At 38.0% G+C, this 25,524-nt stretch overlaps 2 protein-coding genes across 7 annotated transcripts in view; one reads left to right on the forward strand and one right to left on the reverse strand.

The window, feature by feature from the left end:
- RTN4 (reticulon 4) overlaps nt 1–20,916 on the forward strand; it is a 157,560-nt gene extending 136,644 nt beyond the window's left edge. For all 5 annotated transcript variants that reach the window (XM_036748862.1, XM_036748864.1, XM_036748861.1 and 2 more), the window contains 5 exons: nt 1,180–1,318; nt 17,521–17,590; nt 19,282–19,328; nt 19,500–19,558; nt 19,932–20,916. In XM_036748862.1, the coding sequence (XP_036604757.1) occupies nt 1,180–1,318; nt 17,521–17,590; nt 19,282–19,328; nt 19,500–19,558; nt 19,932–19,974 (358 nt within the window). In that variant the 3' untranslated portion in view covers nt 19,975–20,916. The remainder of the gene's footprint in view (nt 1–1,179; nt 1,319–17,520; nt 17,591–19,281; nt 19,329–19,499; nt 19,559–19,931) is intronic.
- Nucleotides 20,917–23,590: 2,674 nt separating this feature from the next.
- EML6 (EMAP like 6) overlaps nt 23,591–25,524 on the reverse strand; it is a 313,373-nt gene continuing 311,439 nt past the window's right edge. For both annotated transcript variants that reach the window (XM_036748788.1, XM_036748789.1), the window contains 2 exons: nt 24,989–25,089; nt 23,591–23,615 (listed from right to left, as the gene is read on the reverse strand). In XM_036748788.1, coding sequence (XP_036604683.1) covers nt 23,591–23,615; nt 24,989–25,089 — 126 coding nt within the window. The remainder of the gene's footprint in view (nt 23,616–24,988; nt 25,090–25,524) is intronic.

The following is a 25,524-nucleotide window of genomic DNA, read 5'->3' on the forward strand; positions in this document are numbered from 1 at the left end:
TGCCTCTCTCATTGGTGGAATACTGCCATACTCAGGATCTGGATCCACTGTCATTATCATACTGCAGTGATATTCCTCTTGCTCATAGAGAGACAGTCTAACTTCCTCTGCTATGGTTTGGTAACCTGGATCCCAAGGGCCCAAACTGAATCTGTCTCAGGTGCCCAAATTCCTCGTTAGAGTGCCACATGCTAGTGTAGTGGATCACTCATGTAGATTTTTTGTCTTTAGGTACATTGGTCACAAACTTGTCTTTACAAAAAGATTTTCATAAATAGACATTAGGTTCCTTAAGATAGCAATTGTTTAGGTATTTCAGTGAACAGAGTTGACATATTTAATGACTATGTATGTAGTCAGTGGACACATCAAAAGTAACAATTTTTGATGGAGGGAATAGTAGACTTTTAGAGGTAGGATATTGAAAGCTTTCTAATGAATAACTTTCCCATATTCCAGGAGCTGCCCAAATGTGTTGCTTTGAAGTATATAAAGTGGTAGTGAAATTCCTTGAAGTTTTTGTTTTCTGTTTTTGCTAAAAGTTTACATCATTTAAACGAAGCTATTTTTTTAATGAACTACTATGAAGTGGTAAAATGAGAGAATGCTTGTGTCTTTTCTATTTTGTTCTGCTTTGCTTTGAAATTGAAAAGTGAAATGATTAAAACGTTTTATTTCTCCTTTATGGTCATTTCTTCAAAATCTAACAATTTTGACTTATGAATATAGAAAACATCTGTTTGAATTGCTTTACTAGGTTTGAGATTATGTATTTCAGTTTATGTATTTTAGTTTATATAAATTTATTATTTACTTAGAAGTTTATTTTTGGAGATTTACCTAGTGACAGATTGAGTCACTACTTATAACTTACTTAAAAGTTTGGAATAAAAAGGAGTAACTTGGAAAGAAGTAAATATGTGTTAGGAAAATTTATTGAGATTTCATATTGGTTTTTTTCATAACTCAGTACATGAATGAAGCTTACCTAGCACATTGGATCATTAAAAACCTTTCCTTGTGTTTCATGTGAAAATATTGTTTATTTAGTATTAGAATTTTGTTTATTAGTATGTTTTCCCTCAGGTATATTTGTTACTAAATTAATAAACATTAAATCTTTCAAACTTTGAACTTGATGAAGTTTGATCACTAACTGCTAGTGCATTCCTTTGCCAGGGCCTACTTGGATTCTGAAGTTGCAGTATCTGAGGCGTTGGTTCAGAAGTACAGCAATTCTGCTCTTGGTCATGTCAACTGCGCAATCAAACAACTCAGGCGCCTCTTCTTAGTTGATGATTTAGTTGATTCTTTGAAGGTAGGTTTGTTGACTCTGTACATGTTTCTTATTTAAGATTTGGTTTCTAGCTGGTTGTAATTCTTGTATCAGAAGCCACTAATATAGGAGATTAAAATAATATCTCAGTTAAAGTTGACCTTTACATTGTATAAGGAGATAAGGATAGGCACGAGATCAGTGATTTTATTAGTAGAGAGAAGTCTTGGATGAGGAAACTACCTTTGCTAATATAAGTCAGCAATTTTTCTGCAACCTGTGATCTTGGAGAGTTGCCTAGACCCCTAAAAAGTTCTGGGACTTTTCCTTTATTGCTCAGAGGCTCGACTTAACCCTAAGTCTTCTTGTCTCCAAGTCTAAATCCCTGGCCTCTCACCCAGTTATCCTCATTATGGCTCAGAGTCCACAAAGTCCTTTTTGTATTCTTTTATCATGTCATAGAGCTGACCCTTAGTTCTGCTGTTCTGGGCTTCCAAGTATAGTCCTAGCTTTCTAGCAAAGAAAAAGAGAGGCTCATCTTTAGTCTGCTATAACTTGATAATTCTTTTTTTTTTTTAACTATAAGAACCAGTGAAGCAACTGAAAATACAAAATAACCCCCAGACCTGTACTTTTGTAGTGCAGATGGCAAAGGTGGGAACAAAAAAGGGAGACAGAAGGTTCAGAAGTATAGTTTTTAGAAACTTTATAAATATTCATTAAGTCCTGGTACTCAGAAAGTTATTCATTGACTAGTAATTGGACACAATGCTGAAAGAACTGAATATTATCAGACATTTTTAAAAATTGATCATTCAGTAAGACTTGCAGATATTTTCATTGTTAGAGGATTTGATTTGTATTTTCATTTCTTTCTGACTCTGTGATCCCATAAGGGGTTTTCTTGGCAAAGATACTGGAGAGGTTTGCCCTTTCTCAGGTAAGATTTGTATATCTTACCTAAGTAAAGGAATACAAAGATAGTGATCTCCATAGAGTTCTCTGTGTGTGGCTGTACATCATCTTTAGTAGATAAAAAATACATTTAGTTTAATCTTGCAGAAGTTTAAATTTACCTTGTGAAAAGCCATGATTTTAATAATAGAGTTTGTTTATTTGTGTGGACTGATCATAATAAATTTCTACAACTGGGGGAAAACAGCCCCCAAGTGAGTTGTATATAGTAAATCCATTTTGTTTCATCTTAATCATAAAAACATAGACTTTTAGAGCCAGAAAAGATCTTTAAGAGACTGTCTAGTCCAGTTATATCATTTCTGTAGTTGTAGAAACTGATTTGTGGAACCAAGACTAGAACCCAAATCTCCAGACTGCCATTTTTCCTCCTCTCCAGCAGGCTGCCTTTTCACTTCTTGCCCAACTCAGAAGACCTGCTCACTTTCTCCTCTTGTATTCCACCTCAAAGAATTCAAGCCTTACTTGCAGGAAAAAGCAGATCAGTCTGTAAGGATAGGGAGACCAGGGTTCTATTCCTGTTTGTGTGACTCTGGGCAGGTCACTTCTTTCAAACCCTCATCTGTAAAATGGGGATAGTAATATTTGAAATATTTGTCTTATAGGGCTATCATGAACAAAGTGCTTCATTAACCTTAATAATATAAACGGGTGAGATGATGATGTTATTTGTGAAGAGGCCAGCTAGTTATTCTGTCTCTGAATTTACTCATCCTCCTTGGTAACTAAATGAAAAGATAGTGTTTAGTGCTAGTTACCAAGTTGGGGGAAAGTGCTATGGTTTTTAGTGCCTAGTCTTGTGCTCAGTAAATCTGAAGGGGGTTGTCTTTTGAAGTTCAGTAAATTTTCTTGGGGTAATAATTTTGATAAATAAGAAGAGACAAAAGCTGGTTGGGCTAAGCTTCAGTGGACAGGATTTTTAAACACTTAAAAACACCTCAAGTAAGCCTTCTAAGTGTTTTTAATCCTTTTTATTCTTGCCGTACATTGGCTATCTAGAGTCTCATATGGCTATGTAAAACTCCCCAAAGTTTAAGCTAGTTCTCAAAAATTATTGAATAGCACTCACATGTAAGTCTTACAGTGGAAATTTAGTTTCCTTGAGGGAAGGAATTGCACTTTCTTTGATGATGCTTTTGGATGTATATACAGTTTAACCATTTTAGGATATTTCTTGAAGCTAGGTAATGTTGAACGTTTTTCTTCCCAATTATGTGCATGGTGTAGTGAAAAGAGCCCTGATCTTGGAGTCAGAAGATGGGAGTTTCAGCTTGGGCTTTCATATTTCTAGCTGCGTGTGACCTTGGGTAGCTCACTTACATTTCCTTAGTTTTCTTATCGTAAAATAAGGAAAATATTTGTATTTCCTTACCTCACCAGGGGCATTGTGAGGAAGGCACTCTGTAAACTGTAAAGTGCAGTGACTGGAATGCAAGGTTATTATCATTACCATTATTACTGCCCTACTCCTAAGTTAGTCATTGCACAAGTTGAAGATTGTAACTGTAGTTCTCTACCAGGCCTTTGGGTCTCAGTGAAATTATTTCTGAGTGGGACAGAGTAGATATAAGGCCCATGGCTGTTCAGTAAACCAAGAGCCAACACCTCAGTGATTCCATGACAGTCATAGCTTAATAATTTGTTTTAGGCTCTTACAGCATCATCTCCCCTTTGTATGAAATGATTACTGATTTCACTGGAATGTTTGAAAAGTAGTATATAAAGTATTTTCCAGAGGGGCAGGGGAGAATTCCTAGTATAACATGGTTATAATTTTTTAATTAACTTTCCTTTAAAAAAAGACGAAAGTGTTTTAAAATGAGTTAATATAATAGACTGTTATAGTCAGGAGTTGTAGAATACATCTAGTCCACCAGAACAAAGGGGTAGGTGGGGTTTTGAGGGTTTTTCGGAAGATTTTGGTGGTAATATAACTTCTGCATAGAGCATGTGTGAAAGGGCAGTAGTGGGAAGATGCCATTGTAGGTTTTAGGGCCAGGTGGAGGTGCTTTTATTTATCCTTATACCTTTCCCAAGACAGTACAGTACATTATACATAATAGGTACAGAAATATTTGCATATATGAATGCATAGCTTTGTGTAAGGCCAGTCTGTAAGTGAAAGATCTTTCCCACCCATTGAACAGGCCTCAGGTGGGCCAACAAAGGGAGGCCTGATTAGAAGCAGGCCCACACCCTTTCACTAACTAGGTGTGAGACCCCTTGTCCGTGCCCTTTTTTGCCAAGTAGGCTCTGAGCCCTCAGGGCCCTGAACAGATTATGAGAGCTCTGAGGTTAGCTTTTTTTGTCTTTTGGGGCACACTCATTGAAAGAGTGTTGGTGATGAGACTCTGGGTAAGCCATTGAAGCAGTCCCCGCCCCGCACCCCCTTTGAAAATCCAGATGTTGGTGCTTTTCTGGTAACTGTATATTGTGATTTGGTTAGACAGAAATGTCGATCTGTTTGTAATTTCTGTTTTTGCTCTGAGGTTCAGGGTGCTGGTTTTTCCCCTTGAACTAAGTGAATGGCATATGTATATTTAATTAAAATGAGATTGTTAACCCCTTAAAGTTGCTTTCCTTAGAAAAGCAGATCAGAGAGCTGTGCTAGCAGCCCTTCTGTGTGCTGGTGTTACTGGCCTTACACAGCCACAGTAGCTGCAAACAGCATTGTCACACTTTGGAATGTGACATGACTTTGCAGAATCCTCAGAAACAGCACCATTTGGAATGTATCAGTCAAAGGTTGGGTGACTTAGCAGAAATGTTGTGAAAGGTGACTTTGAGTCTGTAGAGATATTGTGAAATTTAGGAAGCCAAGAAAGTCTCTATAAAACATGTCATTAGGTACAAGCCAAAGGTCAGGCTTCCTGTTTTTTCTGTGTGGAAATGATTGCTACTAAGCTTTGATTATTTTAGTGGCATAGTCATCAGCCTTAATCAATCAATGAAGACTGTTTTCTGCACGTAACTTAAAACTTGTGCTAATGGTGGAGAACATAACTTTCTCGTATAGATAACCTAAAATTACCTTTGGGTGAATCATGTCTATCAGACATCTTGTCTATTTAATCATAATTGTTTTCTAAGACTTACTATGATTTATTTTAAAAAGTCCCTTACGAAACTAGAATAATTAGAGTGTCGAGATATTTGTCAACAGCAGGCCAAGAGACAAAATAAATACCTTCAGAGAACTTAATGTGAAGATTTTGTTAAAGGAAGAATATTTGAAATTGCTGTTTTATGCAAATATAATTATAAAGAACAATTCAAGTATAGGTTTTAGAACTGAAAGGGACCTTAGGGTCTGGACAAGCATCTCGTGTAGTCCCTTCAATTTACAGATGAGAAAAAGGACTCCTAGAGAGTTTAAATGACTCACCCCAATAAGGCATATAGCTAGGAAGGAGTAGAACCAGAGCTTGACCTGCAGGTCTTCTGATTCCAAATATGTTGGTTTTTTTCATGCCAATATGGGGAAGAGGGAACAACTTGAGCTTACACAGAAATTGCTTCTAGGTAGGTAGCTTTTGATTCCTTTCTCTTTTAAGGAAAAAAAGAAAATATTTTGAGTGCTACTAAATAAACTTTGTTTTCTGTTCAAATTTAAAAAAAGTCAGTTCTGTGTGTTGCAGACTTTAAAAAGCTTAGACCAATTGTATGAGGTTTGCTTATGAAATCAGGCAGGGACAAAAGTGACTTACGCAAGTTCTGACTCAACTTTCCTATGTTTTCAGTCAATAATTGATTTCCTGTTTAGATTTTGGCAGTAATTTTTTTAGTGGCATAAACTTTTTAATGAGAAGGATTAAGATTTGCAAGTGGCTTTAAATGACTTTGGGGGGCAAGTATACATTAGGAAGGAGCTGGTTTGTGATGGAATTGGGTGTCCCAAAAGTCTTGGTGCAGTTTTTTAAAACTATTAAACCTTTATTTATTTCCCAAGGCCTACTACAGTACACTGCACATAGTATGTCCTGAAATGTTTGCATATTATCAATAAACAAGTTTAACTTTGAAATGTGATGTAACTTCAGTATTCTCAGAAACAACAGCATATAGAATGAATCAGTCAGATGGGGTGACTGAGCAGAAATAATAGTATACTTAATACTATTTAATACTAAAATGTAGTATGGTTAAGCTTAATAGCTTCTAAACCGCACTTACACTTTTCAAACACCTTATTATATAAGTGGATGGTGATCCATGCAAGGTTTCTGAAGATCAGTTGCTCCTGACCTCTGGAGTCTTGACCATTACATTGCATTTATGTTAAAAAAATCTTATGGCTCTGGTAAATAACTACAAAATAAATTAGACTAAAATTGACAGTCTTGTTACTTTATAATCATACCTACTTGTCCCTATGTAACAACAATGTGGCTAGCAGCTGCTGTAGGAATGTAAGACCCAACAAGACCAGCAACAAGAGCTGCCAGCACAGGTACTTTGATCTGCTTTTCTAAGGAAAGCAACTTTAAGGGGTTAACAGTCTAGCTTTAATCAAACATATTATATCATTCACTTAGTTCAGGGGGAAGAGCCAGCACCCTGAACTTCAGAGCAAATCCAAATAGAAATTACAAACAGAAAATATCAACAGATAAAATAACACAATTCAATACACAGGCTTTGTCTGATCAAGATATCACATACATAGTTACCAAAAAGAGAAGCGCCAACATCTGGGTTTTCTTCAAAGCCAAGGAGCTATTAACAATAGCTACCCAGAATCTCCACACCAACACTCTTCCAGTGAGTGAGAGCCCCAAACAAAACACCAACCTCTGAGTTTATATACCCTTTTTAGGGCCTGAAGGCTTCATACCTAATCAGCAAAAGGGTGTGGGCCTGGGCCTTTGTACCTACTAAGACTTAATCAAAGTCACTTGATTAGTTTAGCGTTCTAAAAGAGAAAACAATGAAAAAAGTCCCATCCTAATTAATATTATACCCTATCCAGATTGAAAAGATAAATGAGATTGTAGATATATAATAATAACATTCATAATTTTTGAAGTGAAAAAATCTTTAACATTGGAATAGGTAAGGAATCTTTAATGCCACAAGATGATAACTCCTCATCTTTTCAAAAAAGTAATATTTGGGTTTTGAGAATCAAAAATGTGAAAGTGCATCTGACTCTCCGTCTTTCTTCAACACGATCAGTTAATTTAGATAATGCTATAAAAGGATACCTTTCTGAGAATCTTGGTTAGTATAAATTGAGTTTATATGAGGCTTTGCAGAGAGAACAGTAATCAGCTCTAATCTTAAGAAAATATAATGGTGGTTACCCACATTTATAAAGACTCTCAGGCAACAAAGTGGAAACCACAATGTATTGGACTTAAGTGAGGATAAAGTTAAGTTTTGGCCCTGGAAACATTTTGGAAAGACCCCCGGAAACCTTTTCTAAATCAAAATGATCTATTTCAAATAATTATGGAAGAATATGACCGCTATGGCTAATACCTCTTCACAAAACATCAGAAAGCTGTTGAAGAGAAAAGGTGAAGTCTGAGAATTTGGTGTAAGATTCAGATCACACCCAAGAGCACTTGTAGAGAATTCTAAAGAGAGGAAAACCAACAGACAGACAGTGAAACTAACCTGTAGGTTTGCTGCTCGGTCAGTGGGCAGTGTTGCTGTTAGTGTCTTAAGGCTCTGCTTTTTTAACTGCCTTTGTTACCTTGGCATATGAGGTTGAGCTGCAGGAACTATGGGACTTGTCATAAATGTAATTTTTAATAGACAAGTAGAAGTATAAAGTAGATAAATAATAGGGCTGGATAGCAGTAAGACCTGTGCTTTCATTGGTATAGATGTGGAAACTTCCTCTTCCAAGGCAGGGGCAGCTGCCTTTTCAGTAATGTAGGAGTTTTAGAGAGTTGCCTAGAGGACCGAGAAAGGGGTTAAGTGATTTGCATTTGGCCAGGCTCACACAGCTGATGTGTGTCAGAGGCAAGATTTGAACCCAAATTTTCCTGGCTCTGAGGCCAGCTCTTTACCATGCCTTGTTGCCTCTAGTGTATAAATAACAAAGTAAAAAGAAAGAAAAGTGAACAAAAAATTCTAAATAATTGTATATACATATAAACATGATTGCTGATAACAAAAATGAGCTTATATGTTCTTGTAAGCGCTTTGGATTTTATGTGTGCATATGGAGACATGTGGCAGTAATATTAGTGGCATTTTGTATGCATAGTATGGTTTTTCCTCTCTCCTCAGAATCATCATGTCTATCCAAAGAAAATTTTAACTGGGAAAGCATGGGCTTTTATAGTATGATACTTGTTTGTTTATAAGGTGAAGTATTTGTTGGAAATATAAAATTTTCCACAGAATAGAATTGGATCCAATATGATTACCAACTTGCTGCTAAAGCATCCAGCCAGGTTTGTGAACATGGTGATGTTTGTGATTGTCTCTATAGAAGGGATTTCTACAAGTTATGATGTTAAAGTGGGATAAATCTCTAAGTTCTCTTCTGCTAAGATTCTTTTTTTAAGTTTTTTGAATAATTTTGTCTTTTTTTTTTACAAATACAAAGTAGCGAAAAGAAACAGAAACATATCATAAACTTAAATATCAACTTTAAATATAAAGTCAGAAAGAAAAAAAAGCATGTCATGTGCATAGCAGAACATAGGAGAAGATTCAAAATATGTAATAATAAATTTTCTTTTCAAGAAAGCCAGTATGATAAATAATACACCTTGTGTTGAGAATTGTCCCATCTTTTCTTTCCTTCCTTGTATTTTCTTTTGTTCTCTGCTGTGCACTTTTTAACTTTGTCCTTTTTTTCCCTCCATCCACCCCCCCCGAAGGCTACAATATGATTTAGATATTTCTTGATATATACATACACATACAGATATATACATATACGTGCGTATATAGACATATATTTTTCCAAATATAATCTACTCCTGATCTTTGTTTTTTATGTTTATACGTATCTTTTGTTTCCTATCCTTCCTGCCTCCTCTACTTTACTACTACCCCTACATTGCCTTCCTATTACTTGCCTACCCCCCTCCTCCAGCAACTAGCCTGCCCTCCTATTACTTGCCTTCCCCACTCCAAGGATCCCACCCTTATCTTCCCATTCCAGTTAATCTGAACACACCCTTTATCTATTCCCTCATTCTCCCCTCTAAAAATCCCTGCCTTGTCCTAATCCCTAACATTTTATTTCTTCTAAATTTAGAAAACTTTTATACTCTTCTAAACATATATGTGTTGTTCCATCTTAAATCCATTCCCGATGAAAGTAGGTTACCAGAACTACCAGCCCTCCTCCCCTGTCTAAATCCTCTGTATCCTTTCTTCTTGCACTTCTTGTATAAAAGTTACTGTTTTTAGTTGTTTCTAAATGGTTTTACTTTGTAAATTCATATCATAGTCAGGTTTATCCCCCTCTTTCTTATGAGCTTGACAATTATTAATAAGAATGTTAGACATACATTTTACATTTTATGTTATATAAAAGGTAAGCAGTCTGTTCTTAAGAATCCCTTATAGTCAGTCTTTGGTGTGTACCTTATGTTTCTCAGTTCTTGCATGTCAAATCTTCTATTAAGTTGAAGATTTCTTTTAACAAAGTCTTGAAAGTCTGAGGGTTTGTCAAATGTCCATTTTTTTTTCCTTCAAGATCTAAAATTTGAAGAGTATGATATTTTCAGCCGGAGCCCCAGGTCTTTTGCTCTTTGATATATTGTGTTCCAAGACCTGTGGTCCTTTAATGACTCTGCTGCTAGGTCTTATGTAATTCTAATTGTGGTGCCATCATATTTAAATTGTTTTAATCTTGATGCTTTTAATATTTTGTCCTTGAGCTGGGGGTTCTGGAATTTGACTATGATATTCCTATGAGTTTTCCTCATAGGATCTCTTTTAAGTGGTGTTCAATGGATTTTTTCAATTTCTACTTCCCTGCCTTGTTCTAATGCTTCAGGACAATTTTCTTTAATTATTTCTTGCATTCTTGCATCAAGATTCTTTTTTTGATCTTGACTTTGTTACTCCAGTTATTTTTATATTTTCTCTTCTTTATCTATTCTCCAAATCTGTTGTTCTTCTTATGTTTCACTTTCTCTTCTTTTTTTTCATTTTTTGTATATTGTTTAATTATTTCTTGATCTCTTATAATTTTACTGGCTTCGCTTTTCCCAGTTCTAATTTTGAAGGTGTCATTTTCCTCTTGAGATTCTGGATCCCCTTTTCTAATTGGTTGATTTTCCTTTTATAATCTTCTTGTTTTTCTTGGATTATTTTTATTTTTTTTAGTTTTTCCTCCATCTCTGTCATTTGATTTTTAAAGTCTTTTTTAAGATCTTCTATTAATTCTTTTTGGGCAAGTGGCCATTTGATGTTGCTCTTTGGGAGTTTCTTTACTTCAATATCCTCCTCTGAAGATGAACCCTGGTCATCTCTATTCCCTGCTAAGATTCTTTAATAATGGTTAGAAGGTTTTTTTTTTAGTCTAATCATTCATTGGTTAGAATTCTTTTAGTGGTCATTTGGAAGATAAAATTAAGCAGTTTTGAAAGCACAAGAGCCAATTCCTTTTAAGGAATTAACGAAATATTGCTGTTTTCCCTGAATATACTTGATGTTAGACTAACTGCTAATACTTCAGTGGAGCCAGCATTTTACTGATTTATTATTCTCTTTCAAGTGCAAATCATATCCCATTTAGGCCTTCACATCTTATCTGGTTTTTGCCCTATCTTTCCACAAGTTCATCTCCAAAGTATTGCAGGTCTTCTGGTATTTCATGTTTACCACTAATATCTTCATCAGGTGTTATTCATCTATTATCCTTGCTCATGCTACATGAAAAATCCACCTTTTTCACTCATGCACGTCTTGAATGATGTCTCTTGAATTACATATAATCAAGTCATCTGCCCGGAAACCACTTAAACTTTTATCTGCAAAGTTGTACTGTTACCACAACTCCATATTGCTGACGTGCTGTCTCTTGTAAGTCCTATCAAGCTGAAAAGACTCAGAATGCTGGCCCAGAGACAGATGGTGGCTGTAGCATGCCCTGAAGTGCCTCTTGAATTAATTCTGCTTGTTTGGGGCGGTTAGAAATGAACAGCAGCTTGCCTAGTAGGTGAAGAATTCTTTGGTGCATAACAACCTGAAGGCTACATCTGGGTTATACCTTGAAAAATGGTTGTGAAAAATCTCCTTTTTTTCTCCACCTACAGATGTTTGACTTTGTATTTAATGATCATGTGAAAAAATCTTCTCTTATGCTAGAAAGAGAAGACTTTATGGTTCTATCATTTTCTGAATCACATCCCTCTCCTACTGCTCTTTCCCCCACCCCTTTACCCCCACAAAAGAAGAAAAGCAACCACCCTGTAGTGCTTTTGAGGTTGGATCAGCAGTCCTTGTTCTGTCCTTCATGTTGTATATGGAAACCCTAGCTTTTCAGGAGGGGCTTTCAGTAATCAGGTGACATCTGAGCCTGTGGACCTCTGCCTGAGAGTGACTGATTTACGTGATCCAGGTGTGAAATCTTGAGATTCCCTTCTTGTGGGTTACGGTAAGACCTTGTCTGTGTCTGAGTTCCTTAGTGATTAAAGTTAACTACTAAATTGCTATACTGAGCCTAAACACATACTCCTAAGTGTGTTATGTGATTGTAAATATATTAATAATGGCTAAAGTCACCTCTTGTCCAGTGTCGAGGATTAATTGTCTTTCCTAATGAACCTCTGTTTAATGATAGACAAACACAGATTTGTGGCACCATGGCAAACTCACTGAAGTGCATGGTGTATTTTTAGCTAGTGTAGCTATTTATTGGGGGAGGGGAGGAAGGTGCTGACTAGAGCCATGAGAGAAATCTTTCCATGAGTAGGAGTTCTCAAAGACTAAAATCACGACAGCATTTCATTTCTTAGTTTCACTAAGTGAGAGAGAACTTTAAGTTCTGTTATTCAGGCTTACATTCGTTTGATTCAGTTACAGGAACTGCTCCTCCTATTCCTAAAGCCGCTTTTCATATCCGTTCTGGATTTGAAATAGCAGAATACAAAATGTTTTCTTGGTTAACTTTACACACATCTCAACTACACCAGGGTTATCAGCTTTTTTTCAGATAGCCTTGCAGATTCAGAGGTTGGGCCTGATGAGTTGTATGTATTCTTCCCTTTTTTTTTAACAGGTTTGTTGTGATGACTGCTTTCTAAATCGTAAAGCCCTAAAGCAATAGAAAGAGCCTTGTGTGTGGTCACTCTAGAGTGCTTTAGTGCAGTAGTATGGTGAGCAACTAAATGTGGCAAAAACAGTAACTGAATGTTTAGGGACTTTGAATGGACCATGGAAAGCAAACTGTTCGTGTCTGACATGTAATAAAAACAAGACAGTGTGTTGATAAGTCTACCAGAATGTAAATAGAATCCTAAAGTCTTAAAGTTGGAAAGATCCTTAACAGTGATCCAGGCCAGTTTCTGGCCTATGTAGCCATTGGGCTTTTCTTCACTTGCTATGGCTGTTCCATTGTTAAATAACTCTAGTTGTTAGCAGGTTCTTTGCATTACACAGAAATCTACTGCCCACTGGTACAAATTCTGATTTCATTGAACCTTTTAAACTGTTTGACTTGTCTCCTATGTACATATCAGCTTGCTGTGACTGTGCCGTCCAGGTTACTCCCTCCATCTGTGCCGTGATTCTTAACCCTTTTTATGCCCTGGATCCTTTTGTCAGTCAAGAGGAGTCTATGTACCCATTCTCAGAATGTTGTTTTTTTTAAATGCATAAAACAGCATGGTTACTAAAATATTAAAAAAAAAGCAAGTAGATCTCAGATCTCAAACTCTTTGTACCTTAATAAGTTCCTTTGGCCAAAAAATGTAATCATTCTACAACTTGGCATATAACCTCTGCAGACTTTACTTAGACTGATCCCTCAGCCACAGATATTGTATTGCCTATCACCAGTCCCATATGTCTTTGAAGCCCTCAATTTTGATAGATTTCGTTAGAGTTTGACTCTGCTGGTTAGTGTTCAGGAACTCAGAGTTTTCTCCACAGTATGATGAGGCAATTGGACAAGGCACTTAAAATAATAAAATTGTAGCATGTTTAGAGCAAGAAGGAACCTCGGTGTTCTTTTAGCCCAATCTTCTTGTTTTACAGACAGCCTCTCTGAATTTCAGTTTCCTGACTGTGAAATGTGAATAGTTATTCCTGTGGTACCTACCTCACAGGGTTGTTATTTAGGTGACTCAAATGAGATAATTTATGTGAAACATTTTATGGACTTTAAAGCATTACATAAATGGTGGTGATTGGAATATAAATATTGGGAGGAAAAAATTACTGGGAAAAGAAGGAAGGCAAATTGGGTCCAGAGATGACGAATCTCATTTAAGTTTTGCTCATGCTGTGGTCTATTAGCTTAAAAGGAGAGGATGAGAAATGGGAATAGAAAAGGAAATCCTGCCAATTAAACAACCTTTGTGACCTTGGACCAGTTGCTTAGTCTGTCTTTGTTTTGGATTACTTATCTGAAATGAGTGTTGAGGTAAATGATCTGTGAAGTTCCTTCTAGCCCTAAATCTATGACCCTGTAATGGTGGTCTGGCTTTCCTAGACTAGGTTCACATACCTTACCTTGCCATACCAGGACCCTCATGATCAAGAATTTCACTCCCTTCAGACACAAACACAAATGCAGTGCAAGGACTTTAAGTACCTATTTTTAGCAGATTTTGTAATACACACAAGTATATATGTATGTGTGTCTACACACACACAATCTCTCTCTCTCTCTCTCTCTCTCTCTCTCTCTCTCTCTCTCTCTCTCTCTGTAGTCTTCTCCTGTAGAATGTAAGGACCTTGAGAGCTGGGTCTTTGCATCACCACTGCCTAGAACAGTGCCTGGGACATAGCAGGGTCTTATGAAGTGCTTTTTGATTGATAGATACTATTCAACCACTATGGAGCTCTTGGGGGAATAGTGACTAAAAAGCCTCCTAGGTAGTAATGGTACCAGGTGCAAAGTAGGGGAGGGAAGAAAGAAGGGAGCGGGGAGGGAGAATTTGAAACTCCATATTTTTAAAAATAAGTGTTTAAGATTTGTTTACATGTAATTGGGAAATATTTCATGAAATAAATAAACTTTATTGGGAGATATTTAGCAAAATGAATAAAAACAGTAAAATATATATAACATTACATTTTAAAAGGAAGCCAACATGTGTCTTGCAGGGATCCTTATGTATGGTTTAGTGGCCCTCATTCCTTTTTGAGTTTGACACCACTGCTCTAGAGTCTAGGGCAGGGCTGTCCAAAATGCAGCCCTCAGTGGGATTTATGTGGCCTGCCTACAAGCATAGAGGTTTACATAAGTGCTTTAGTAAACCGAGCTTCCACAGAGCTCTCACTAAAATGGCAAATCAAAATATATTGTCTGTTGTTTCAATAAAAACCTAAGGTTGGACAGCCCTGGTCTAGGATATGTGGCCTAGATGAGATAAAGCTGTGAAGGTAGAACTGAAGCAGTTTATATATGTCCTTGAATACCAATCAATCAAGCAATATTTATTACGCCTCTGCTATGTGCCAGGCACTGTTCTAAGCACTGGGGATACAAAAAGAGGCAAAGTTAGTTTCTGCCCTCAAGGAACTCACAGTTTAATGGAGGAGACAACATGCAAGCTATATACAGAATATATAGGAAATAATGAACAGAGGGAAGGCATTGGAATTAAGAGGGGTTGGAAAAGCCTTTCTGTAGAAGGTGGAATTATAGTTGTGACTTCAGAGGAAGCCCAGGGAGGTCAGTAGTTGGAGGAGGGGGAGAGAGGGTTCCAGGCTTGGGAGAGAGCCAGAGAGAATGCGCAGCTGGTGGCTGTGTGGATAGAGTGCTGGGTCTAGCTAGAGTCAGGAAGATTTGAGCTCAAATGCAGTCTCAGACATTTACTAGCTGTGTGAACCTGGGCAAGTTACTTAATTAACTCTATTGGCCTCAGTTTCGTCATTTGTAAAATGAGCTGCAAAAGAAAATAGCAAACTACTTCAGTACCTTTGCCAAGAGAACTCCAAGAGAACAATAGGGTCATGAAGAGTTAGATATGACTAAACAGTAACAAAAAAAGTTATAAGAAGACTGGAAAGTTAGGAGAGGCCTAGGTTATGAAGGGCTTTGAATGCCAAACAGAGCATTTTGTATTTGCTCCTGGAAGCAGTAGGGAGCCCTGGAGTTTATCAAGCATGGTGGGGGAAAGGGAGAAGAGGTTGTGTGTGTGTGTGTGTGTGCGCACGTGTACGTGTGTGCACACGCATTTTAGGAAAATTCACTTTAGTGGAAGAAAGAGTAGAGTGGAGAGAAACTTGAGGCAGGCAGACCTTACCACGAGGCTTTTGCAATAGTCTAGGCATGAGGTGGTGAGGGCCTGCACCAGAGTGGTGACAGCATCAAAGGAAAGAAGGGGGCATATTCAAGAGAAGGTGCAAAGATGAAATTGAGAGGTTTGGACAACTTATTGGTTATGGGGAGTAAGAGATAGTGAGGAGTCCAGGATGACTTCTAGGTTGTGAGCCTGAAGGACTGGGAGGGTGGTGGTGCTCTCTACAGTTAATAGGAAAGGTGGAAAGAGAAGGGTTTAAAGTTCTGTTCTGAACATGTTGAATTTAAGATGTGTACTGAACATCCGGTTTATGATTCAGTATTGGAAGTCATCAGAGAGGTAAGTCAGGGTAGGTATATTTGAGAGTCATCAGCATAGAGATGGTAGTTAAATCCACAGGAGCCAATGAGGTCAGCAAGTGAAGTAGGATAGAGGGGGAAAAGAGAAGAGGGCCAGAACTCTGTGGGAATTGTATAGGTTAGAGGGTATGATCTGAAGGAAGATTGTCAGATAGGTAGGAGGAGAACCAGGAGATAGTCGTGTCCCGAAACCCTAGAGGGAAGAGAGAGTGATCAGCATTGTCAAAGGAGAATGTCAAGGAGGATGAGGATTAAGAAAAGGCCATTGGATTTGGCACCTAAAGATCATTAGTAACGTTGGAGAAAGCAGTTTTGATGGAATGAGAAAGTCAGAAGCCAGATTGTAAGGGGTGAAGTAGAACAGGAGAGAAAGTGGAGGCCCCTATTCTACATGACCTTTGGGGGGAATTTAGCTGCAATGCACAGAAGAGAAATAGGATGATAGCAGGGATGGAGGGGTTAAGAAGTTTTTTTCAGGCTAGAGGAGGCTTAAGAGATTTGCAGTTTTTTAAGTTGGCAGTAAGGAGATGCTAAAGAATTGTGAATTGACCGATCAGAATTGTAGAGTAGAGATTGTTTCATTCTTTGTATTTTTATCTCTCGTGTAATATCTGGGACACAGTGAGGCTTAAAAATGCTTATTGATTAAGATTGGTTAAATTATTTTAGGGTGAAAGTATGAAATAGGGGAAATATTTCTCTCTGTTCGATTCCAATTCCACAAACGTCATGCCACTTCCAGGATAAGCTGGTAGTCATCACTATGCATATTGCCTCAGCTTTTGATACTCAGCACCTTCTCAGCCCCCTTAGTTGCCTCTTCTCTCTGATTGGAGGGATGGAGAGCAATTAAAGTCCTACCGAAGTCTTCCTTTATAGAGGGCTCCGAACTTTCCAGGTATCTCTTCATTTTCCAGCAGTGACTGTGCTTGGTTTTGACTGCGTATCTTTTGTGTATTGTCTTACCCTACTATTAGATTGTAAACTCCTTAAGGGCAGAGACTGACCCCTTCTTTGTGTCCCCAATACTTAGCACAGTGCCTGGCACGTCGTTGGCACTTAATAAATTTTTATTGAATTGCAAATATTAGTAATAATTTAGTAGTAATTTCTAAAAATAATAACAATAATTGAATTGGAGGTTGAGGGTAAAGTGTTAGTTTTGTCTCCCAAGGTGAATGGGATACGTACATAGAACTCTTACTAATCTAAGGGAGGCTGAGGTAGCCATTTGTATTGGTATTATCTAGGAGAAAACTTTAAATCCATCAAATGGTTGAATGTACAATTAAGATTGGAAGCAAAATGTTCCATATGTCCTTGAAAATTTATCCCAGATGCCTAGTTTGGCATGCCTCCAAACTACGTTAAAGATAGTTTTTTAGTGAGTTTAAAAAATAAAAAGATGATGCTTCTCATCTAGTGCATAGGAGTTGTTTTTGAAAGGTTTAATTCATGAAAGAATGACTTGGAATTTTGTATTGCTTTTATACTTTTTGTTTTTGTTTTTCATTTATAGTTTGCAGTATTGATGTGGATCTTCACCTATGTCGGTGCCTTGTTCAATGGCCTGACACTACTGATACTGGGTAAGTCGATAAAATTACCTGGGGAAATAACCACAATTATTAAATACTGGGGAAAAGGGAACTTCGATGTTTAAGTGATGGATTTCAAGTTATGATTAAACTACTAGTCCTTCAAATCAGTCAGCATTGATCAGTCAGCATTGATTTTTTTCGTTTATAAAGGTCCGGTTAGCAATAGTGGACCAACTAGACCATAAAGGGTGCCTTTACCTGACAAACTCCAGATCTTTTCATTTTTCCCTTAATAAACTCCACCAAAAAAGCAATTGCCTCTTGACTGAACAATATTTCCCTCTCAGCAGAGGCCCTTGCTTCATATTCTACAGAGAGAATAGAGGTTATTCACTCTTGAGTTTTTCTCTCCTATGCTACGTCTCAAAATCTCTTGTTATCGTCTTCCTTACTCCAGTCTCTGATGAAGAGTTGTTCTCCAGTGTCCGCTGTTAGCTGGTCCTTGTAGAGTGAGCCCCTTCCCTGCTCCTTACCACCATGCCTGGGTCTCCCCCATCCTTAAAAACAAAACAAGTTGGATCCTGCCATCCCCTTAATGCTGAATCTCCCCAGCCCTGCTTTTCACAGTCAGATTCTAGGGAACACTATCTACTCTTGCGGTCTCCGCTTCTCAGCCCTGTGCAGTTTGGCGGTTTGACTCCTAACGTTATCGTTCAACTGAAGCTGCCACATTTGTACAGCGCTTTGCAGCAAATGCTTGCTGTTGTTACTAGTGCCGTCATTGCTTCCAAAGTTAGCAGCTATCTCTGTGGCGCACAAGGCTTTTTCTCAAGTCCTCCTTAGCCAGGCCTTCTGATCTCTGGCACATTCCTCCCTCATGGCTCTGTCCTGGGTCTGCTTTGTTTCGTTTTCGTTGTCATCGTTTGGCTTCCGTGACAGCAGTTTTCACCCTTATCCAGGTGGCTCCCAGGCCTGTGAGTGTAGCTCTAGTCTCTCTTGTGACTTCCATTAGTCCCACATCACCCACTGCTCTTGGGTAGCTCTGGCTGGATGTTGTAGGCATCTCAGCATGTACAAAACAGACTCGCCACCTTCCACCCCTATATCTGTCTCCTCCAGACTGTCTTGTTCCTCTTGAGGGTACCCCCATCCTTCTGGACAGTCACCCCTGACTCTTCATTCTACCCCAGTCATTTGCCAGTTCTTGTCGCATTTACTTCTACATCTCTTGCATCCATCTCCTTTTCTCCATTTCCACCCTCACCATTTCTTGCCTGGATGGCCGATTAGCTTCCTAATTAGTCTTCCTGCCCAGTCCTTCTGTATTTCTCTCACTTACATTTTGTATTTATTCTATATATGTATGTGTTGTTTCCACCCAGTAGTCTATGAGCTTTCTTGGGGGAAAAGGCTGTCATCTTCAGTGCTTGGCACGTAGTAGGTGCTTAGCAAATTGCAAGTGAATGAATATCATAGAGTGGTGTAAATTATTCTTGTACCCTTACCTTACTTGTATCCATTCCAGGGCTGCTGGGGAGTGGGAGAGGGTGGAGGGGAGGGACGGGGATATCTATATCAAGTGCTCACATTGAAAGAGCTTTTCTCCAGAAGACCCTTCCATCTATTCATGGAGAATCACTGTCAAGTTATATTTAGACTTGTCTGTTTGAAAGTTTTTGTGATTCGGCTGTCACTGAGTATTCCAGATATGAGTTTAAAATTCTTTTTCTCAATTACAGCTCTGATTTCAGTCTTCAGTGTTCCTGTTATTTATGAAAGGCATCAGGTGAGTTTAAAGTGGATGGCTTGATAGAATAATCTCATATGGTGTGGGGTTTATGATGGGTTGTAGAAAACCTTAATGAAATTATTTCTTAAGCATCTAGAGTTATAGGACATTCATTTGTCTTTAACAATGCTAATTATATCTGTCAACCATTTTACCTTGTGTTTGCAGACCCAGATTGATCATTATTTAGGACTTGTGAATAAGAATGTTAAAGATGCTATGGCTAAGTAAGTATTCTAGTCGTAATTCTTTTCATAAAAAGATACTTTTGACTTTGAGACTGCAGCAAAAATGTCCATACTGAGTACAAAAGGAATAATGCATGGTTTTTAGGGACAGCTTATTCCCAATTATTTGCTGCCAATACAGCTAAAATGAGATCTTTCCATTATTTAAATTGCACTTGTATTTAAGGCCATTATGTTTGTAAACCCAGTTTACCAGAAAAGAGTAGATAAATATAGCTTATGTTTTGGCAGCTTAAACATATCATTGTTGCAATGTATTTCTTACTACTTTTATTTCAAAAAGAAAGAAGATATCATCTTTAAAACCCTTGTCTTTAGAATTTTACTAATTTTTTTTCCCTTTCACTTGTAGAATCCAAGCAAAAATCCCTGGATTGAAATCCAAAGCTGAGTAAAATCAGCAGTAAACACCACTAGGAATTCATCATTCGGGGGAAATTTTCATTTGGATTCCATGGGGAGGGTCGGGGGAGAATGGAGCCTTGACATTGCAGAGCAGTCTCACAGATCTTTATTTTTTAGCAACGCAGTGTTTGAGGAAAAATACTTGTTTTGACTGCCATGTGTTTTGTCATCTTAAATATCGTAAGCTGCTATGTCTGGACTTCAGCTGTAATCATATTTGTTTATCCTTTGTGAGGCACTGGCTCTCACACAACGATCTGAGGAAGCTGTACATTGTGCTTCATTGGAGGTAGTCTTGCTGTGTTTTAAGAAGGTGTATAGCAGGTGGAACTGATGGGGAAACCCTGTCACAGTTTGTGCCCTGTGTATGGTCTGTGTAGAATGATGCAGATTTTCTAAAATGAAATGTTTAGAAGAGATCATACCACTAAAGCAAGGAGAAAGCTTGCCTTCTTGGTATGAGTCTAGCTGTATTGTGATTTTACTGTTTTATTAATTGCCAATATATATAAATATATATAGTGTTTCACCAAGCTTAGACCTTTCAGCTGCCCCACAGTGCTTGATATTTCAGAATTGATGGTTTTATGAGTAGCTCTAAATCACATAAGCTAGAAAAATAAACTATATTTCTAGGAACACTACCATCCATTTTCAACATAAAACACAACTCCATGCCCATAGAAAGTCCACAACATACACTTCATTGCTCAGACCTCCTATAGTTAATTTCATCACACACTTGGGATCTATGGACTGAATCTAATGCTGAAAAAAAAATGTTGTTTGGAAATATCAAACATTGTTATGCAAGAAATTACAAATTAAGATTTATTCAATTGCGGTTTAAGCTGTACCTGAACTAAGTCTGTGGAATGCATTGTGAAATGTAAAACCAACCAAGTATCAATAAAGCTTAGAGACTTAAAATATTTTTGGTGTTTTGTTTTTGTGAAACTAAAAATTATTCAAAGGTTGTTTTTATCTTTGTCTTTAAATAACACCTTAAACTGGGGTCCAGTTGTCTAGAAACTTGGGAACTTTTTCTATCATTTGCTTCAGCAATTGAATGGAAATGTTCACTTCTTAGCTTTTGTTAAAGCTCATAGTCCAGCTCCTAGAAGATCAGTGTCCATTATTGTTTTTAGGTATACTGCAGAGACCAGACAACATGGTAGAAAAAACAGTACAGGGGATGGGCTCAGGATGGATGTGAGTGTGAATCTTGCGCCATGATTTATGAGTGAATAGTCACTTGGGCCCTGAGCCTGATAATCTGCCCTGTAAAATGAGAAGGATAATCCCCCAGCCCTTACTTCGTGGGGTCGTAAGGGTCAGATGAGAGCGTGGGGAAAGTGCTTTGCAGTTTTTGCACTATATATAGGTCACTCGTTAAATTTAAACATGACTCTATCAAGCCATCGACAATACAAGTCAACATTGCAAATGTGTATGTAATCAAATTTATTGGACACATAACAAAAATGTTTTCAAATTGTGTTTTTTAAACACTTTAAACAATTGAAAAATAAATTCATGCGCCAGTATTTGAATTTACATTAGGATACAGTGCAGGATTTATACATAAAATCACACCATATAAATGCTTACAAATTACACGTTAAGTGTTTTCCTGACACGCACAGACACTATCTCCCTTTCACATGTCACCATTGATCAGTTTGTGTATTTCCACATGTTTATTTCTAGTTAAGGTACGATCAACGTGAAAGGCCAGCAGTAATACAGCATAGGCAAATGTGGTGACCACCCAGCATCACCAGCCACTATGGTTACCTTATCGATATGGGGGGGAGGGGGGATCAAACGCTAGTGAAGACCGCGTAGGGACTCGTGGATCTGACAGACTAATCGTACATTAACATAAGGCATTAATAAATTTGGCATAGAAAAATAGCTTAATGAATGATGTATTTCATTGAGAATGCCGAAGCACTTGTGATGTTAGAATCTTTATTCCTTAATTGGAGATATTTCATTTTGCTTTTTTTTTTTTGTCTAAACATGATAAAATAGCCAATAGCTCTTAAATTTCAGTAGTTCAGTAAATGTATAAGGAATAGCTAGTGCATACATACTGTCAGTACTGCCAATCAATACAGTGTACTTATGTCTTCCTTCCCTCTTTATTCTCTGCCTTACTGTGTAATCAACAAGCATTCATTAAGTGCCTTCTTTATGCAAGGCACTGGGTTAGGGCCCTGTGGTCTATTACAGACCATGGTTTATTTTTGCCAGCAATAGATTACACTATAATCTTAGATGGTGTGGTTTGGAAAAGTCTATTAAGCAAAACTCATTTTATAAGCCTGACAGGCAACTTTTAAGTTTTTATAAATTACCAATACTTAAGTTGTATCAAATACCTCAGGGGCTTAGAAATTTGTCACACAGGGATTTTTGTTCTGGCCTCTTCCTGAAGCAAGACAATGGACCAAAACCAACAACCCTAGCTGAAGGCTGCCTGCCAATTTTGAGAGGTGAGGAGTGAGAAGAAATGGAGTTGTGGGGAAGACTGAGATTCTGTTCAGCCTTAGCTAGTATCACTCAGGAAACTGAGGCAGCAGAGATTTTAATTGACACTTAGCTATTTACCATCAAGCATAGACTAGAACATAGAACAAGTGAGTTTGGAGGCCATCTTCTTGTGCCTTTGAAGCAGCCTTTTTTATTTCTAGAATTCTTGAAAAATGTGATTTGGGGTCCAGCCTGCTTCATGAACTAAGCTTAGTAAAAATCTCAGTCATTCACCTACTACGCCACCCCTACTGCACTAAAATAACATTAGCTCACCTGTATCCATTATTTCTGAAGCAGATGACTGGTGATATCCCATTTCAAATTTTGTAAAAAAAAAAAAAATGACAGGAATGAGAAACTACATATCTGCTAAGGGTGTTTGGTTAGCCCTCAGTTTTAAAGTTATAGCACCATATGTAGAAAGCAGGTATTTGTGGGAGGTGAGAGTAGCCCACATGACTAAAAACTTTCAAAGGCACTTTATGGATATAAAACTTTGCAAATAAAACATTAAAAAATTAACATTTTCAACTTTTGTACATGGCTCGTTTGGTTTTTGAAAGTGTTTAGCTTTAGTGGAAAACTGTACTTTAGCCTTCCTTTATCCCAGTGCATATAACTTAGAATTAATCTTGTTCAAGATAGTGATTTTGAAAAGGTGAACATCTCCGAAAATGTGTGAAAACAGGACATAAAACAGACTTTTAAGAAGTTACAATGCAAAGTAAAGCTATGTAATTGTTAGGGCAACTGAGGCTTAAAATTTTGTCAGTGGGCTACCTTATCAGACAATTTTTTGACTGTGTGTGTGTGAGAGAGTGATGATTTTTATTCTTTAGGAATAGGGGCCACCAAAGTCTTAAGTTTGGTTTTCCTTCTCCATGGGATTTATCAGTTTTGCAAATTCTAGGTTGTTAGAGTGCTTCCTTAGAACACAATTGTGACCGCATCCTCTTACATCAGTCATTTCCAAGCACCTGAAAAGGTAAAGAGGCACCTAGCCACAGCCTCTGAAGTGCAGCAGTAATGTGATACGTTTCTCCAGGTTTTGTGTTTTTTGTTCTTTTACAAACATCTCCACACGAATATACTAAAAAGAAAAAAAAAAGACAAGTTAATTTATATTGGCAATTTTTTCAGCTGCTTAAGAGTCTTATTGGGCAGTCAAAATGCATTGTTTGCTTTGTTAGCTTTTCTTTTGGTGGGGGTTGGGGGACTGTTAGGATGAGTTTTTTTCTGACATCACTTGGGTGTGAGAGTCGCCTCTCAGGAGTTTGAATAACTTACACCATTCCCTCAAGGCTTATAGCCCACTGATTGAAGCCACCTTGTTTTTCCCTGTGAGGGTAAATTACTTACATCTGCCTTTCCTCATTACTCAGGCAGCCAGAAATTATTTAGCTAGCATGACTTCTAAGCATGGACATCTCATGACGTGTAAGGTGGCTGGTTGCTAGTATTGAGCCATTTAAAGGCTTGCCAAGTGCTGAGCAGTGACCAAAGATGGCCAAGAATGGAGAACCTATGACCCTGCAGGCTGAGAAGGGATCTGGCCTCCTGGTGGTAATGCAGTTTTAAAGTAGGTTGGGGAGAGAAAGTGATGCCAAAAAATAAATAAATAAACCACCCTTGAAACAACTAAAATCCAAATGGCCTTTCTTCCCTTATCAGTCCCTGCAACCTGAAATGTGCTTGTGTTGCAGTGAGGTACATCATCAGTGTAGATATCTTTCCAATACGAGTGAAGTGGATTAAGCTAGTCCTTAATAACATGGGCATTCATTGGATGAACTTCAAGGGTCCCCCACTGAAGAGGAAATTTCACTGAGTGCCAAACAGGAGGCTGGAAAAAGGTCACAGAGCTTGCTATGGTTCTGGGACTGGGCTGAAAATTTTCCTTTCCAAAGTATGGGTGCTCTGGGGACACATAGGGATCCTTCTGTTCTGCTCTTAGGCCACACACAAGCAATGAAGAGGATGCATTTAAGCTCATCTTAAATACCTTGACTATAATTTTGTTAACATGACTCAAACTGACGAACAATGTATATGCATTGGATCTAGGACCATTTCCCCTTCTGTTTATCTATAAACAGCTACATCCTAGATGCTGTCAGCCCATGGAAATGAGCTAACCATTTTAGATGAGCTAGAGTAAACTTGAAGGGATGGGGCTGATACCTGCATTTTATATGGTCACGTGATCACAGTGTTAACCAGTCACATGGCCCTTGGGGTACCCAATATTCCAAGGCTACTGTGAAGCTGTCCAAAGCTCTTAGAATTGGATTGGGACCTTGGACTTTGATGCTACTTTTCACCATAAAGACTCAAAAATCATCCTACTTAACAAGGTCAGGCCTGGTTAGACTAGGGAGGCAGTCAGAGACCTGGCAGAAACAATCTGAAGAGAGGGCTTAGGGGACAGAAGAATGCATCCATGAAGCCTGCATTGTAGGTTACCTGCAATCATCTCCTCCAGTACTGATGACATACTTGTCGTCATGAGAGAATCGGATGTTGGTCACATGAGCCGAATGACCAAAGTAACGTTTGTGTTTGGCCTGTAAGTGAAAGTTAACACCAAGGAAATTGGATAAGAGTATTGGAGTATCCCTGTCCTTCCCAGCATTCACAAACACCTCAAAGCCGACTTCTAGGATCTCCCCAACTTTATGCCAATTTCCTGATGTACCCACATTGCCACTTGGTCTGGTGGCTTCTTCCTAATCTACCCTTTTATCTTTTCTGCCCTCTTCCATACTGTAGGCCTTCTGTCCCCTTTTCCGCTTTATACCCCATGATATTTTTTACCTAGTTGACCTCTCCAAATAAAATTCACACCCTTTATCCTAGAAAGTACTTTCTATGATTGTAGGGATATGAATAGCTTCCAAAGCACAACTGAGCAAAAGCTATTTTTGTTGCCTCCAGCATCTTGCAAAGCACCATCTAAGTTTAGTTATTGTCTCATCTTGTGGCTGTAGGGGGATGGACCA

This window comes from Trichosurus vulpecula, chromosome 3, assembly GCF_011100635.1.
Source record: "Trichosurus vulpecula isolate mTriVul1 chromosome 3, mTriVul1.pri, whole genome shotgun sequence".
Taxonomy (NCBI): Eukaryota; Metazoa; Chordata; class Mammalia; order Diprotodontia; family Phalangeridae; genus Trichosurus; species Trichosurus vulpecula.